The 15670-nt window shown below is 40.1% G+C and overlaps 1 protein-coding gene across 1 annotated transcript in view; it reads right to left on the reverse strand.

Annotated features, from left to right (window-relative positions):
- The window catches only part of LOC128693650 (dynein axonemal heavy chain 3-like), a gene marked incomplete at its 3' end in the record, with an annotated part of 98359 nt that overhangs the window by 46049 nt on the left and 36640 nt on the right, over positions 1-15670 (reverse strand). The window contains exons 11-19 of the mRNA XM_070080911.1: positions 15323-15443; positions 14675-14913; positions 13628-13811; positions 11355-11540; positions 9496-9722; positions 7622-7796; positions 6213-6449; positions 5073-5312; positions 1-96 (exon numbers count right to left, since the gene is read on the reverse strand). The exon at positions 1-96 is cut by the window's left edge and continues 65 nt beyond it. Coding sequence (XP_069937012.1) covers positions 1-96; positions 5073-5312; positions 6213-6449; positions 7622-7796; positions 9496-9722; positions 11355-11540; positions 13628-13811; positions 14675-14913; positions 15323-15443 — 1705 coding nt within the window. The remainder of the gene's footprint in view (positions 97-5072; positions 5313-6212; positions 6450-7621; positions 7797-9495; positions 9723-11354; positions 11541-13627; positions 13812-14674; positions 14914-15322; positions 15444-15670) is intronic.

The following is a 15670-nucleotide window of genomic DNA, read 5'->3' on the forward strand; positions in this document are numbered from 1 at the left end:
TATGGGAGACATGGCCACCACCAGGTGCAAGTTGGCTCGTACTCGCTCATTGAAGTACCCAAAGAGTGTCAACGGCGAGGCGTCCATCTTCTTACCCTTTGAATGATACACATTGAGTTACTACTCAGTTAACATATGACCCTGCAGCGTAAAGTTATTTTTTGTACAAAGAATTTTATATTATACAAGGCTCCGTGAAAAATACAGAAGTGCACAGTGCACTGCCTGTAATGTTCGTTACAAGAGCTTGTGTTGATAATATAATTCGTTGTATAATGATATATATATATATATATATATATATATATATATATATATATATATATATATATATATATATATATATATATATATATATATATATATATATATATATATATATATATATATATATATATATATATATATATATATATATATTATTTACACACTGGCCGATTCCCACCAAGGCAGGGTGGCCCGAAAAAGAAAAACTTTCACCATCATTCACTCCATCACTGTCTTGCCAGAAGGGTGCTTTACACTACAGTTTTTAAACTGCAACATTAACACCCCTCCTTCAGAGTGCAGGCACTGTATTTCCCATCTCCAGGACTCAAGTCCGGCCTGCCGGTTTCCCTGAACCCCTTCATAAATGTTACTTTGCTCACACTCCAACAGCACGTCAAGTATTAAAAATCATTTGTCTCCATTCACTCCTATCAAACACGCTCACGCATGCCTGCTGGAAGTCCAAGCCCCTTGCACACAAAACCTCCTTTAATATATATATATATATATATATATATATATATATATATATATATATATATATATATATATATATATATATATATATATATATATATATATATGTCGTGGCGAATAGGCAGAATTTACGATCTTGGCTTAAATAGCAACGCTCATCTTGCCATATAGGACAAGCGAAAATTTGTGTATGCAATAATTTCGCCAAAATCATTCTGAACCTAACGAAAAAAATATATTTCACTGTTTGTTTAGTATTAAATTATTGTAAACAAATCTAAAATATATTTAGTTGGGTTAGGCTAAAATAAATTGTTCTTGTTATAATAGGGTTAGGTAAGTTTTCTAAGATTCTTTTGGTGCAAAATTATAAATTTTTACATCAACATTAATGAAAAAATATATCTTTAAACGTATAAGAGAAAATTTCAGAAAGGACTTAATTTTAAATGAGTTCTTGCTAACTGACCAGTTTTACATATTCGGCACGACATACACACACACACACACACACACACACACACACACACACACACACACACACACACACACACACACACACACACACACACACACACACACACACACACAAATTCTTTTCACTAATTAATTTGTCTAGATTATTTTTAAAGCTACAATGGTCCCAAGGGGCATCAGTCAACATTATTAGCCTATTACAATTACTGCACTAGTCAGTCATTGCTAAAATTCCTTTCGTATGTTCATTGACGCTGTGTAACGTGTCTGTCTGCTAGCTACTTAGCGAGGATTCACGCCTGTGAAATTCATGAACATAAACCCCCCAACGGGGTCTAGGTGCGTGCCTGACTGACCCTCAAATCCGTGAAAACAATAACAAAAATATTACCCAACCAAATCTAAAATTTATTGGAGGATATACTGTAGTGCATATAACAAATTTATCACATTTTTAAGGTTTTACAAAAAAAAATCAGAGTCCTACTAAATTTTATCGAGTAATATTTATTGGCTGGTGAACACAGAAGGGTCACTCTGCCCTCTTACAGAGACAGGAGAGACATTAATTTAAACATAAAATCCCCTAAGATGCTGTAACTGACAGCTGATTCCCAGCAATACTCCTCACCTAAACATTTTGCTCAATGATTTTAAACGAGAACTCATTTATAAATAAGTACTTAAGCCAAATAAATATCCAAATGTGATTCACACGTTCAAAAGAAGGCGCATGTTCATGTTCCATCACTCCTTCGGTTAAGCACTCCTTAATTTCCTTATGTTCTGCTCAGCCGAATCCAATTACTATGTCAACAGATTCTATATCTTCACTTACCTGTTGCTTTTTAAAACATGACAACGATACTTAAAAGTTTCTGATGGTATGTTAAGAAGTGAGGTCACATTAATGTTTGATCTCCAGCCCATGAAGAGGCGTCTGTGGTAATATGTTCTCACAGTACTTGGTATGGCTTTTGCAGTCTAAGAAATACTAAATGTATCTGTCAGTTAGGGTAGCTCATCAACTCACTGAAGAATACTCGACCACCTCTATCCACGGGCTGATGCTGCATCACCCCACCCACAGGGGTGATGCTTCACGACATCAGAGTACATCCTCCACGGGTTCACTCTTCATGCTACCCTCTCTATACTACGTTAGCGTGACCCGTTAACCCGCAGGTTGCTACACTGCCTCACTCTTACTGCTACCCTACACTACGCAGAAGCCAGTACTGTCTTAGTGTTAATGCTTTGAAAAAGTACGTTCTACTGATACAACTGAAGAATGAATGTTGCAGTAGACGAAGAGAAGTATCATCATCCTCAACATCATCAACATGAAGTCTACCTTCTTATAAGAGGTTAAATGGATAAGATGCTGTAAATTGTTAATGGATCAGGTTTCAAATATTCACCATTAACTAAGTTTACAACATACCATAAGATTTGTGATGCTGCTAGCAGTACAGGTGTTCTATTACTCAGTGCTTGGATATGATTAATAACTATAATAATTGGGTACATAGTGATATGAAAGAGACATTAAAATTTTGTGAGTGCAGCAATAATGGAATCGTTGATGTCCTTATGTCTAAATCAGTTTTGAAAAAAACATTGTCTCTGTAGAGTAAAATGTGCAAATGATACGAATAACTACTTCCGGTGCACCTAACTATAGCTGAATGAATCAGAAAGAAGGAGGTAAATCGTGGAGCAGGTCTGTCACAACTCCTGCCTGATACATCACCATTACTCCCCTACAACACCTTTCAACAAATGAGGGGAAGGGAGGGGTTGCCTTGGTGCTAATGAGGTGCTCTTGATCTAAGGAAATGGAGCTACCCTCCTTTTCCAAGTGGTCAACCTGATTGCAATCCATTCTCCACATGATCCGTATGACCTCTATGGGTTTAGCGCTTCCCATGAATATAATCTCACCTACACCAAGGTTAGCATTATTGGTTACGTCAGCACTGCTGACACAACAGTAACTGCTGCCATACATCGACAACATGTGTGAATAATACAACAGCTCTGAATATCGTTGAAAATATTTGGCTGGTTTTTATGCATGACTGAAAACCTTGTCAACTGCATGAGAGCTATTAAATCTACATTACTCCTGTTCACTATCAGACAAGAATGATTTAGTCCCTAAAATAAGGATATGGGTGAACACCAAATATATGTACTCTGTAATATACTTCTTGGTGTATATATTCTGTGTTGGTAATATATTCTTACTTTATCTTTAATATAGTTACCATGAAAAGGCTTCCATTTAGTTACTCTGAGAAAATTATTGCTTTAATGACAATTACATTTTGCCCACATGAGCATTGTGAATGACTCTCAGTTTATTATCTTCAAAGGTGTTAATAGCCGGTGTGATGGTGCAGTAGTGTGAGAGAGTGATGCAGAGAGAAGCCCTGAACAAGCTGGTGCATCAAGCAACTCTACACTAGTGCTCTCTGTACACAGACGTTTACTACGCTAATAAGAAAATAATCAGAAATTTCTGAAAAAAACTGGCTTAACATCAACAATAAATGGCTTTGATTTCTTTAATCCGTTGATGGCATGCATTAACATAACATTCTTACCACGTCAAGACCCTGGAAAAATAATGTGTGGCATAGAAACTAGAAGTTAGGGAGTTGTTATTTGACGTGTTCCATGGCGGAGGCTGGCATGGGTGAGCACCCAGGTTGTTGCAACTCTGCCAGAGGACTTTCAGGTCAGCATTGTGCAAACAACACACGGGCCGGGAGCTGAGACTCAGGGCCATGAACCGAGACTCGACCTCCGTAGCCATAATTAGGTAGACATTCATCCCTCCACACTCCGCCTCAGAACACGACATTAATACTACAACTACAAATTGTATGCATTACAGAATGAATTAGATTTCATGTAAAATTACCCAAAAATACTTGAAAAAAACATTTGATTGAAAGATAATTATTAAAAAAAAGTGCTTCAGTTTAACTATACAAAATTTTATTCATTATTTCCAAGACTATGCTAAGCAAAATAAACATTTACATTTACAAAAACTTAATGCACAAGAAATAAATTTTTCATTTGTATAAAAATTCAAGTTTAATAGTATTTTTTTATTTAAGAACATGCAAGGTATACTTTAACGTGCATATATTTAATAACACTTTATATAACGAAAATAAAATAAATCTGATATATATATGTATACTAAGGAGGCCAAGTCAGAGTGTTCTGGTTTAATATTTACTAAGACAATGCTTTGCATTAGGATGGTCACAGACCGGGCCGCGGGGGCGTTGACCCCCGGAACTCTCTCCAGGTAAACACCTATGATGTTCCAGGATGAAGCTGATATTTACAGCAAGTATAATAACAATTACAGAAGCAGTTCTTAAACAGAGTGTACTACAAAACTTATCAGGCTGTCATATATATTTCTAATCCATATTATTATTTCTGTATCAAGGACTATTTAAATATGTGCTGCTCTCTTACATTAAGGTATGACGTTATACGTTGCAATCTATATCATTTATGAGAAAACGAGTTGAAAATTCCGATGATGGCAGGAAAGAGGTTGAAAAAAAGAACAATCTTGGGTTTAGAAAGGTAACAATGGATTCAAATGCAAGAAGCCTTTTCCGGGATTGGTCCGGGGGCGTTGACCCCCAGACCTCTCAACAGACATACCAGGAAGGTAACTAAGGCTTCCTTTGTTATACTGACTATCTTGTACGGTCTAGATTCATAAATTATAGGATAATTTTAACTATTTTTTTTTTGTAATATACGTAAGACACGAAACTCGATAAGATATTTAATACAACAACAGGTCTTACCTCGTCCTTAGCTACGACTTGTATTTTTTCCAATATCTCTGCCTTTTCTTCGTTAGTGTATAGATTAGGAAGTTCGCCTGTGTTGAGCAATGTATTTATGTCTTCTAAAAAGCTTTCGTCTTTAATCTGCGTATCGGTAAGGAGAAACACGATAGATTTCCCGTCACCTCCTGTCTTCATTAGCACTTTTTTGATGTCCTCCCTCCACTCTGTCACACCGTAAGACTTCGTTACTTCAATCTGTGGTGTGAGATATGAAATGTGGAAAATATTCTTCCTGACTTCACTGTTAGATATATCTTAGTTAATAACAGTTACAACGTTATACTCTATAAATTCTCCATCCAAGATACTGGGAAGACTCGTGGAACTGTAACTAAACCTCCACTCTCATTAAAGGAATATATAATAAATACCGTGTTGTGTCTATATTATTATTATTATTATTATTATTATATTATTATTATTATTATTATTGTTTATTTATTTATTTATTTATTTTAACACACCGTCCGTGTCCCACTTGGGTAGGGTGACCTGAAGAAAGGGGAAATACTTTCACCGTCATTCATTCAATCACTATCCTGCCAGAAGCGTGTTGATATCACAGTTCAGCTGACCCTCCAGACCGCAACATTACCACTCCTCCTTCAGAGTGGAGGCACTGTATTTCCCTCCTCCAGGGCTCAAGTCCAGCTAACTAGTTTACTTTGGTTCGTTGTTGAGACAAACAGTTACTAAAATATATAGCATGCATACTAGTTACAGACAGAGATAATAGTACATATAGCCAGGGGTGGATCTACTATGAAATTAAGGAAGCCTAAGCTTCAGGGACCCTAATCCCGTTGGGGGCCCAGAAGAGACTTTTGTCTACATTGCTTAAAAATTTTGGATCTACTCCATGAGAAGGGTTTTCTAAAAAAAAATAATATAAATAATATATTCAAAGTCAATACAAAATAACAGTCAAAATTAAAATTTAAAGGTTATTAAAGTATTATGTAGGCATAGTCGTCGATGGCTGCGAAGGGACCCCCATAACAGTTCAAGCTTCAGGGACCCCAAAACTGTAGCTCCGCCACTGCATAAGTGATCATAGATGAAGAAAAGTTTCATTGTACGAGGTGGTTGTCTAACCTGGAAGAGTTCATGATTGGCCATGAAAGTGGCCAGCCTTGTGGCACTCTGACGACCTGAACCAGCGAAGCCAATGAGGAGAGCATGACCAGGGTCCTGCTGGAGCACTCGACTGATGCGCGAAACATGCTGAATGATGTACTGGAACATTACCAGCGATATGGGCGAGCTGCTGATCATGTTGTACTCGTGAAGGTAGGTCTCCATGACCCGTCTCAGGTCACTCATGTCTTGAACCTGTAACGATAATAGGCAGACATTGAGGAAACTCCAGTAAATATTTATAAGCATGGAACAACGGACTCTGGCATTTGTTTAACCAACACACTCACACACTGGTATTACTCCAGTGGACACACACACACACACACACACACACACACGCATAGCTTTAAGAAGAGGTACGATAAGGCTCTTGAAGCCAGGAGAGAGTGGACCTAGGAACAACCGGCGAAGAGGCGAGGCCAGGAGCTATGAATCGACCCATGCAACAAAATATAAGTGAGCACACACACACACACACACACACACACGGGTATAACATGTGTTTCTTGACACAGGTACGAGGTCAGGTTCCTCTTGACACGGGTAAGACAAATGCCTCTTGACTCGGGTAAGAGGAACAAGTGCCTCTTGACACGGGTAAAAGGACAAGTGTCTCTTGACACGGGTAAGAGGACAAGTGCCTCTTGACACAGGTAAGAGGACAAGTGCCTCTTGACACGGGTAGGAGGACAAGTGCCTCTTGATACGGGTAGGAGGACAAGTGCCTCTTGATACGGGTAGGAGGACAAGTGCCTCTTGACACGGGTAAGAGAACAAGTACCTCTTGACACGGGTAAGAGGACAAGTGTTTCTTGACACGGGTAAGAGAACAAGTGTTTCTTGACACGGGTAAGAGGGCAAGTGTTTCTTGACACGGGTAAGAGGACAAGTGTTTTTTGACATGGGTAAGAGGACAAGTGTTTCTTGACAAGGGCCTCTGACAGATGGTGACCTGTAACAGGTTTTTCATATGCTGGTTCACTGGACCTAAGTTTTACAACGTATTAAAATGTAGAGCATCATTACCTAACAGTGTCCTGAAATAGGTGACTTCTTGGCACTACTATTTCACTGTAAACCCTTGGCACTCCCTTTACTATAAATTCTTGGCACTCCCCTTCACTGTAAATTTGTGTCACTCCCCTTCACTGTAAATTCTTGGCACTCCCCTTCACAGCAAACCCTTGACACTCCTCTTACTTTACTTGGCACTCCCTCATGGTGTACCTTCTGCACTCTTCACTATAAACCCTTGGCACTTTCCTTACTGCTAGTCTTTGGCACTCCCTTCACGACACCCATTTGGCATTCAGTTCACCGTACACACTTGGCCCTCCCCCTGGCCGTCTACCCCTGGCACCCACCTCATCATAGACTCTGGTTTCAGCATCAGCGATCATATAGTTGCCAAAGATGAGGTTGTGGAGGTGGTGAGAGCTGAGAGTCTCTCCTTCAGGAACCAGGTGCTGCAGCACCACGCTCAGCTGTACTCTGAAGGTCCTCTGACACACCTCTTTCACCATGTTGAAGAACTCGATCCTAAAGATATAGTTCTGCTTAAAAAATATATAAGAACATAAGAAAGAAGGAACACTGCAGCAGGCCTACTGGCCCATGCGAGACAGGCTCAAGTCTCCTACCGGCTTAAACCAATGCCCCAACCTAGTCAGGTCAGGTCACATTCACTTAAGGAAGGAACACGGCAACTGACCTAGTAGCACAAGCTAATCAGGTCCAACTCACACCCACTCATGTATTTATCTAACCTATTTTTAAAACTGCACAACGTTTTAGCTTCTATTACTGTACTCGGGAGTTTGTTCCATTCATCCACAACTGTATTACCAAACCGGTGCTTTTTTTTTTTTTTTTTTTTTACACAGGGTTTGACAAGGTTAAGGATCCCTAGCTTTATTGACAGCTATTTACAGGTTAAGGATTCCTAACTTTATTGGCAAGCTAAGAGCTGTTACTTACATCAGCTCATTTGAAAGCATTTTTATTGTTATGAGACATACAAGTAGGAAACAGGATGAAGTTGGAGCCATCTGTGGGCCAGCATTTTCATTTGATCAACTGACTTTATCTCGTTGACATCATTATCCTGTACGAATGTGTTCCATACTCGAGTCATCCTGGGTATGTATGATCTCAGATGGAGTGATGTTCTGGAGAAGGGTACAGCCAGAGTGAAGTTGCTGCTTTCTGCCCGTCTTGTGGCATAAAAGCTTGTTTCACGCTGTCCTCGAAGTGGATCCAAGTGTGGTATTTTGACAATATTGGCCTTGTACATAACAGTAAGGCCACCCACATCCCTCCTATGTTGAAGGCTCTGCTGAAATGACAGATCTATCCTATATCCTTCCTGAATCTGAATTTTTCCAACTTAAAACCATTGCTGCGAGTCCTGTCTAGGCTAGATATTTTCAGCACGCTATTTACATCCCCTTTATTTATTACTGTCTTCCATTTATACACCTCAATCATATCCCCCCCCCTAATTCTACGCCTTTCTAGAGAGTGCAGATTCAGTCTATCCTCATAGGAAAGACTTTTGAACTGGGATTTTTTCCGCGGTAAAATAGATAAGGTGTAGTAACAGGAAATGTGGGGAAATGTAATGATAAAATGTCAATAATAAAAATATAGGTTGACTGTTATAAGTGAAGCGAATATTAGTTTATGGAAATGTTGACACCCACTAGGAAATATAATAAATAGGTAAATAGGAGGGCTGCATATTTCGGCATCTAACTACTGAAGAAGGCCTCATATTATGACCGAAATATATATCTTCACTTTATTTATTATTTCAATTGTTTTCAAGTGGCTTTTTCCATTTCCAAATACTTAGCTGTTTATTTAGCAATTTAAAAATAAACTGAACAAGTACACGAGTGGAAATGGCTAGATGTGAATTCAACCTGCCTAGTATGGGCCAGAAAGCCTATAAAACTGCACTACTCATTAAAAAGCCACTCGTTCCTAAATGCTTCCTTATTTATTATCTTGATCTGTGCATACGTTAATTATGAAGCTCCATTCTTAGTGTCACAGTGTTGTAATATATCTTAACCAGGACATATTTTGTGAGAAATGTTTATCTCTACTGAGAATTAGTTTATTTCCTATTTTAAGCATTAAAGTATTCTTGATATTAATGTGTGCAGGAATCTGCGCCTCAGTAATGCTCGTGCTTGTTATAATAGACCATTAACTTAACAACTTTCATCTTTACCTGTCAGTGTCATTGCTGAGTCTGTCATGAAAGACTCTATAGACTTCGTGGAGCCAGAGCCTGATCAGTTTCTCAACGGAGCTGAGGGCAGCGTTAGGAACTAGGAGAACGCCGCTGATAACCCGAGAGAAGTCTCTCAGATTGAAGAGGTAATGACTCTTGGAGGGCGTGGGCATGAAGGTGGAAGTGGCCTTCTTGTATACTTCCCTGGTGGCTTCCACCACCGCCTGGGAGGACAACATAGCGAAGAAAAATGGTTCAGAGAACCGACGGGATGATGAATTAGATACTTGTGCAATACTTGTGTATCTTTATTGTGGAAATGTTTCGCCAGTTAGTGGCTTCCTCAGTCCAATACAGAGAAGAAGGGTTGAACAACCGAAGGAGTTTGATGTAATCAGTCCCTCAGCCTGGAGTTGATGAGATCAGTCCATCAATCTTGATAGGAGTACAGCATATGTGCGGAGGAGCGAAACATTTCAACAGTGAAGATACCCAAGTGTTGCACAAGTATTTAATTCATCATAACAGAGCGTAAACAAAGATGGGATCGAAGCAAAGATGATAATATATTACAATGAGGATATATATTTTTTTTAATTTACGCGTGAAAACTTTTGTGGTTTATTGAGTGCAGGGAATGATGAAAGCTCAAGTCTCCGTCTATTGATCAGGATGTAATAATGTCTGTAGAATTACCGACAATATGTAAGGTAAATGGGTACAAGTACAACTGACATTTTATCGTGGTAACGTTTTGCTCTCCAGGAGCTACTACTACTGCTGCTGCTACTTCTATTATTACTAGTACTACTACTACTGCTGCTGTTACTGTTACTATTATTTTTATTATTACTACCACTACTACTATTACTACTTCTACTGCTGCTACTACTCTACTACAACTACTGACATGATAGGCCAGTTAGCATACTGCAGTGATGATTCTCTTATATCTCACATTGTTACCTAGATATACTCTCTCTGTCCTATTACTGTTTGTAACGACTTCACAAGGCTCCTGGAGAGTGAAAAGTTGCCAAAATAAAATGCCACAGTAATTGCACATGTATCCTTTGCTTATGAGGAACCACCAACGCAACTTACCTACCTACCGTTCGACATCTCCTGAAGAATATAATATCTGCTTAAGTTCGCACAATGATAAGACCATTATAAATCATCTAATGACTTGGAATAATTCAACCTTGAAAAGTCTAAATGTCATTTTTCTTATAAGTTTCCTCTTCTCACTTCTTTTTTTCAATATACTCATTGTACAACGTAGCAAGTTATCAAAAACTTGAATATACAACAATTTGGAAAACAGAGTGTTGATCTATATTAACCCAAATATAGATCAACATCCTGACACGTTCATTACTATTTGTTTTTATTAATCTGTTCTGTTTTAAGTAGTCTTAGAAGAAAAAATATATTTCTGCTCGCTTGATATCTTTGACCATATTTGTCCTCTGTTGATTTGAGCCTATCCTTTCCTTACAGTGTACAATATGCTGCTCAAGTGATGTGCATGATGCATGATTCCGACCAAAGTGCTGTGCATGGGGCAAAACTCTGACCAAACTGATGTGCACTGGGCATGATTCTGACCAATGTGTTATGTATGAGGCATAAGTCTGACTAAAGTTCTGTGCATGGGAAATGAGTCTGACCAAAGTGGTGTGCATTTGGCATGAGCCACGAGAGTAAAAGTGATACCAGGCAGTGCAAGCCCCATCCAATCAGTGATTTGTTTGTCAGTGAGTCAGTGTGTATTTAATTTCGTCAGACCCACACTGAAGAGGAAACTGTATAAAACTTAGCTATGCTAATCTCATGTTTACAACACCACTCACCCTGTTAAGTCGCTGAACAGTCGAATCCTCCAGGCTCGCGAAATGCCACGTCACAATAGATCCAAAGATCTTATCCAGAGTGGATTCGTCAAAGGCGTCTATGCAGATGATGTTGAGGTGACGCGTGAACCGTCCACAGATGGCGTTGCGGCCACCGCTGGGAGGAGACATCGCTCCCAGGAACAACTGTACACAATGGATACAAAGGCGTAGTAACGATACAGGTGCATAGTAACTGCATAGAGCGAAACGTTGTCACAATGAAAGCTTACTGTGGACCTGTGTTTGTCCCTCAAGTGCAAACACACACACACACACACACACACACACACGCAAGGCAATGGGACCGGACAACATCTCCCCGTGGGTCCTTAGAGAGGGAGCAGATATGTTGTGCGTGCCACTTGCCACAATCTTCAACACATCCCTGGAAACTGGGCAACTACCTGAGGTATGGAAGACGGCAAATGTAGTTCCCATTTTTAAAAAAGGAGACAGAAAAGAGGCACTAAACTATAGACCTGTGTCATTGACGTGTATAGTATGCAAAATTATGGAGAAGATTGTCAGGAGGAGAGTGGTGGAGCACCTGGAACGGAACAGGAGTATAAATGCCAACCAGCACGGATTCACGGAAGGCAAATCCTGTGTCACAAACCTTCTGGAGTTTTACGATAAAATAACAGAAGTAAGACAAGAGAGAGAGGGGTGGGTTGATTGCATCTTCTTGGACTGCAAGAAGGCCTTTGACACAGTTCCTCACAAGAGATTAGTGCAGAAGCTAGAGCATCAGGCGCATATAACAGGAAGGGCACTGCAATGGATCAGAGAATACCTGACAGGGAGGCAACAACGAGTCATGGTACGTAATGATGTATCACAGTGGGCACCTGTGACGAGCGGGGTCCCACAGGGGTCGGTCCTAGGACCAGTGCTATTTTTGGTATATGTGAACGACATGACGGAAGGGTTGGATTCAGAGGTGTCCCTGTTTACAGATGATGTGAAGTTAATGAGGAGAATTAAATCTGATGAAGACCAGGCAGGACTTCAAAGAGACCTGGACAGACTGGACACCTGGTCCAGCAAATGGCTTCTCGAATTTAATCCTGCCAAATGCAAAGTCATGAAGATAGGGGAAGGGCACAGAAGACCCCAGACAGAGTATAGGCTAGGTGGCCAAAGACTGCAAACCTCACTCAAGGAGAAAGATCTTGGGGTGAGTATAACACCGAGCATGTCTCCGGAAGCACATCAATCAGATAACTGCTGCAGCATATGGGCGCCTGGCAAACCTGAGAACAGCTTTCCGATACCTTAGTAAGGAATCATTCAAGACACTGTACACCGTGTATGTCAGGCCCATACTGGAGTATGCAGCACCTGTTTGGAACCCGCACTTGATAAAGCACGTCAAGAAACTAGAGAAAGTACAAAGGTTTGCGACAAGGTTAGTTCCAGAGCTAAGGGGAATGTCCTATGAAGAAAGATTAAGGGAAATCGGCCTGACGACACTGGAGGACAGGAGGGTCAGGGGAGACATGATAACGACATATAAAATACTGCGTGGAATAGACAAGGTGGACAAAGACAGGATGTTCCAGGGAGGGGACACAGAAACAAGAGGCCACAATTGGAAGTTGAAGACACAAATGAGTCAGAGAGATAGTAGGAAGTATTTCTTCAGTCATAGAGTTGTAAGGCAGTGGAATAGCCTAGAAAATGACGTAGTGGAGGCAGGAACCATACACAGTTTTAAGACGAGGTTTGATAAAGCTCATGGAGCGGGGAGAGAGAGGGCCTAGTAGCAACCGGTGAAGAGGCGGGGCCAGGAGCTAGGACTCGACCCCCGCAACCTCAACTAGGTGAGTACAACTAGGTGAGTACACACACACACACACACACAACATTTCGGCTGTGCTCTAAGTTATGGAGCGAAATATTAATAAACTATAAAGTTTTTCCATTTATAAATACAAAATAATCATGTAAAATCATGTAAGTCATCGCTCATTATCATTAGTTATCTTTGTTAAAATTAACAGAAAAGAATATTTGGTAATGTTATAAACTTTAAGGCATCACAAAATCCAAGTATCAACCTAACCTAACCAAACCCAACACAATGTGAACTAACCTAACATTACCAAACGTAACCAAACCTAACATGTTATCTAACCTAATGTTACTTAAACTAACCAAACTTAACATAATGTTACTTAACCTAACGTTACATAACCTAACCTGTTAATACAGATTTCACTCTGAATTACCGAGTCAACAAGTTCTATTTTGGAAGTGTCTTTCTTGTCATAGAAGTGTTTATGGTCAAGCCACTGCCTGAGGAACTCTATGGGCGGCTGGGCACCGTACGTCTCCTTCTGTGGCATGTTCACGTCGTCGATGAACACCACGTACTTCCTGCCCATCGCTGGCCCGAACACACCCTTTCTCCGCCTGGAACAAGGACGGGTGGTGTATTCTTGATCCAGGGAATTAGAGTTATCCTTCATTTCTTTGGATCACTGAGCAAGACACATGTGCAATAGTTAGTTATCATTATTCCCGGAGCGTTTCGCCTGCGCAGCGAGCTTCTTCAGTCGAATACAGTCGAAGCTGGAGACAGTAGAAGTAGAGGAAAGGAAATTTAAAGGTAATCAGTCCCTCAGCTTAGGTAAGTGGTCAGCTTCTTAGCCCTAGGTATTTTAAAATAAAATTGGCTAATTGGCCCTTACATGCTTCAGTAACAATTCCAACCTTCTTCTAGGTAGGATACATCAGTGTTAAAAGTTTGAAGCCGATCAGAAGAGACGTTCTTAAGTTATAACATAGAAACTTAAATCGGAAATGGTCTATATAAAACCAACCAGAAGATAACTGCACATAAGTGTAGTTGCAGGAACCTTCCTCTAGTTACAGTACAACAATTATGAAAATTTGAAGTTAACTAAATGAGGTGTTCTGAAATTTTAAATGAGAATTTTGTAGGAAGAGAGAAAATCAGGTAACCACTTAAAAGGAATCCCTTCGTGGATACCTAATTATATTTACATTAGAACTTGTATAGATAATATGAAGTTTGGTAAAAAAAATGGATTTCATCGTGCCGTAATTTGACTTGGAAGTGAAAGCTTTATTCTGGGGAATAAAAATCATACTAGATGAGGTAAGTATATAAGCAATATAAATTTCAGAGTAAGATTAATGCTCTGGAGGATTAACGAAGAAAGATTTTATGAATAACGGAGAAGATTCAGTGCATAACTCTTTCCTTTCGCTAGCTACCAGTGACACTCACCTTTCGTGAGTTTTACTCTCACCTGTCTACCTTGGACATAATTATGTCTTGGGCTTGACCCGCAGAGGTTCTGGCTGAGAAGTTAATAGTATTGATGATGAACTTTTCCTTGGGGAGGTTGACGAGAGTGGCATTGGTGTGGGCACTCTTACCCGTGCCTGTGGGCCCCAGCAGCAGCAGGGGCACGTCGTGGTCCAGACACGTCCTCAGGAAGAACTCCTGCCTCGCTGTCTCCGCCGTTGGGATTAGCAGCTTCGACACCTATCAGAGTCGTCAACATTCATGTTATCACAATACACCACAGAAATCGAGTCTTTTCTTTCGTCAGTTATGGTCACTTGTGAACACAGCTTAGCAATAACCTCGGCTACCAAGGCAAATGTGGCATATGTAATGATTAGTTTGTCCGAAATGCATACTTTTGTTTTTTTCGTATCTAACGATGTTTTAGTACATGTATACATGATATATCTCATGATAAATCTCATTTGCGTATATCTCTGCAACTGCGAGATCTTTGCTCTTATTGAGAGGCAGTTATGAACCGAGCGCTGTTGGAGGCCATCTGGTCACTCTACGCTGAAAGAAAATGGCCTATGTGTTTCGTATTAATATTCATATGATTTTGTCTAGGTATATAAAACACTTTTAATTACTGCAGTATGAGTACCTTAGCATCTGGGGGTATGACGAGTCTGTCTCTGTCGATGGTATCACACCACAGAACCCAGCGCTGGGTCTCTCGCTCAAACAGGAAATCATACACCAAGCCGCTCTCAGGAGGCAACATTCTGCAGCATAATATGGATACACTATAGGAACAGCTTCCTACGAGACATCTTACAGCACTCACAATAGCAGCTATTTAACTCTCTGAAGGAATCATTCTTCAGCACACACTATTTCTCAACACACTCTTCCTGGAGACTATTGTGCCACAGTCTAGTGGACAACACTTTTTTCCAGGCAATATGCAGCATTACGCTCACTCTAGTGACCCACACAAGCTCAATGGTCA

The sequence above is a fragment of the Cherax quadricarinatus genome, unplaced genomic scaffold, assembly GCF_038502225.1.
Source record: "Cherax quadricarinatus isolate ZL_2023a unplaced genomic scaffold, ASM3850222v1 Contig1236, whole genome shotgun sequence".
NCBI lineage: Eukaryota > Metazoa > Arthropoda > Malacostraca > Decapoda > Parastacidae > Cherax > Cherax quadricarinatus.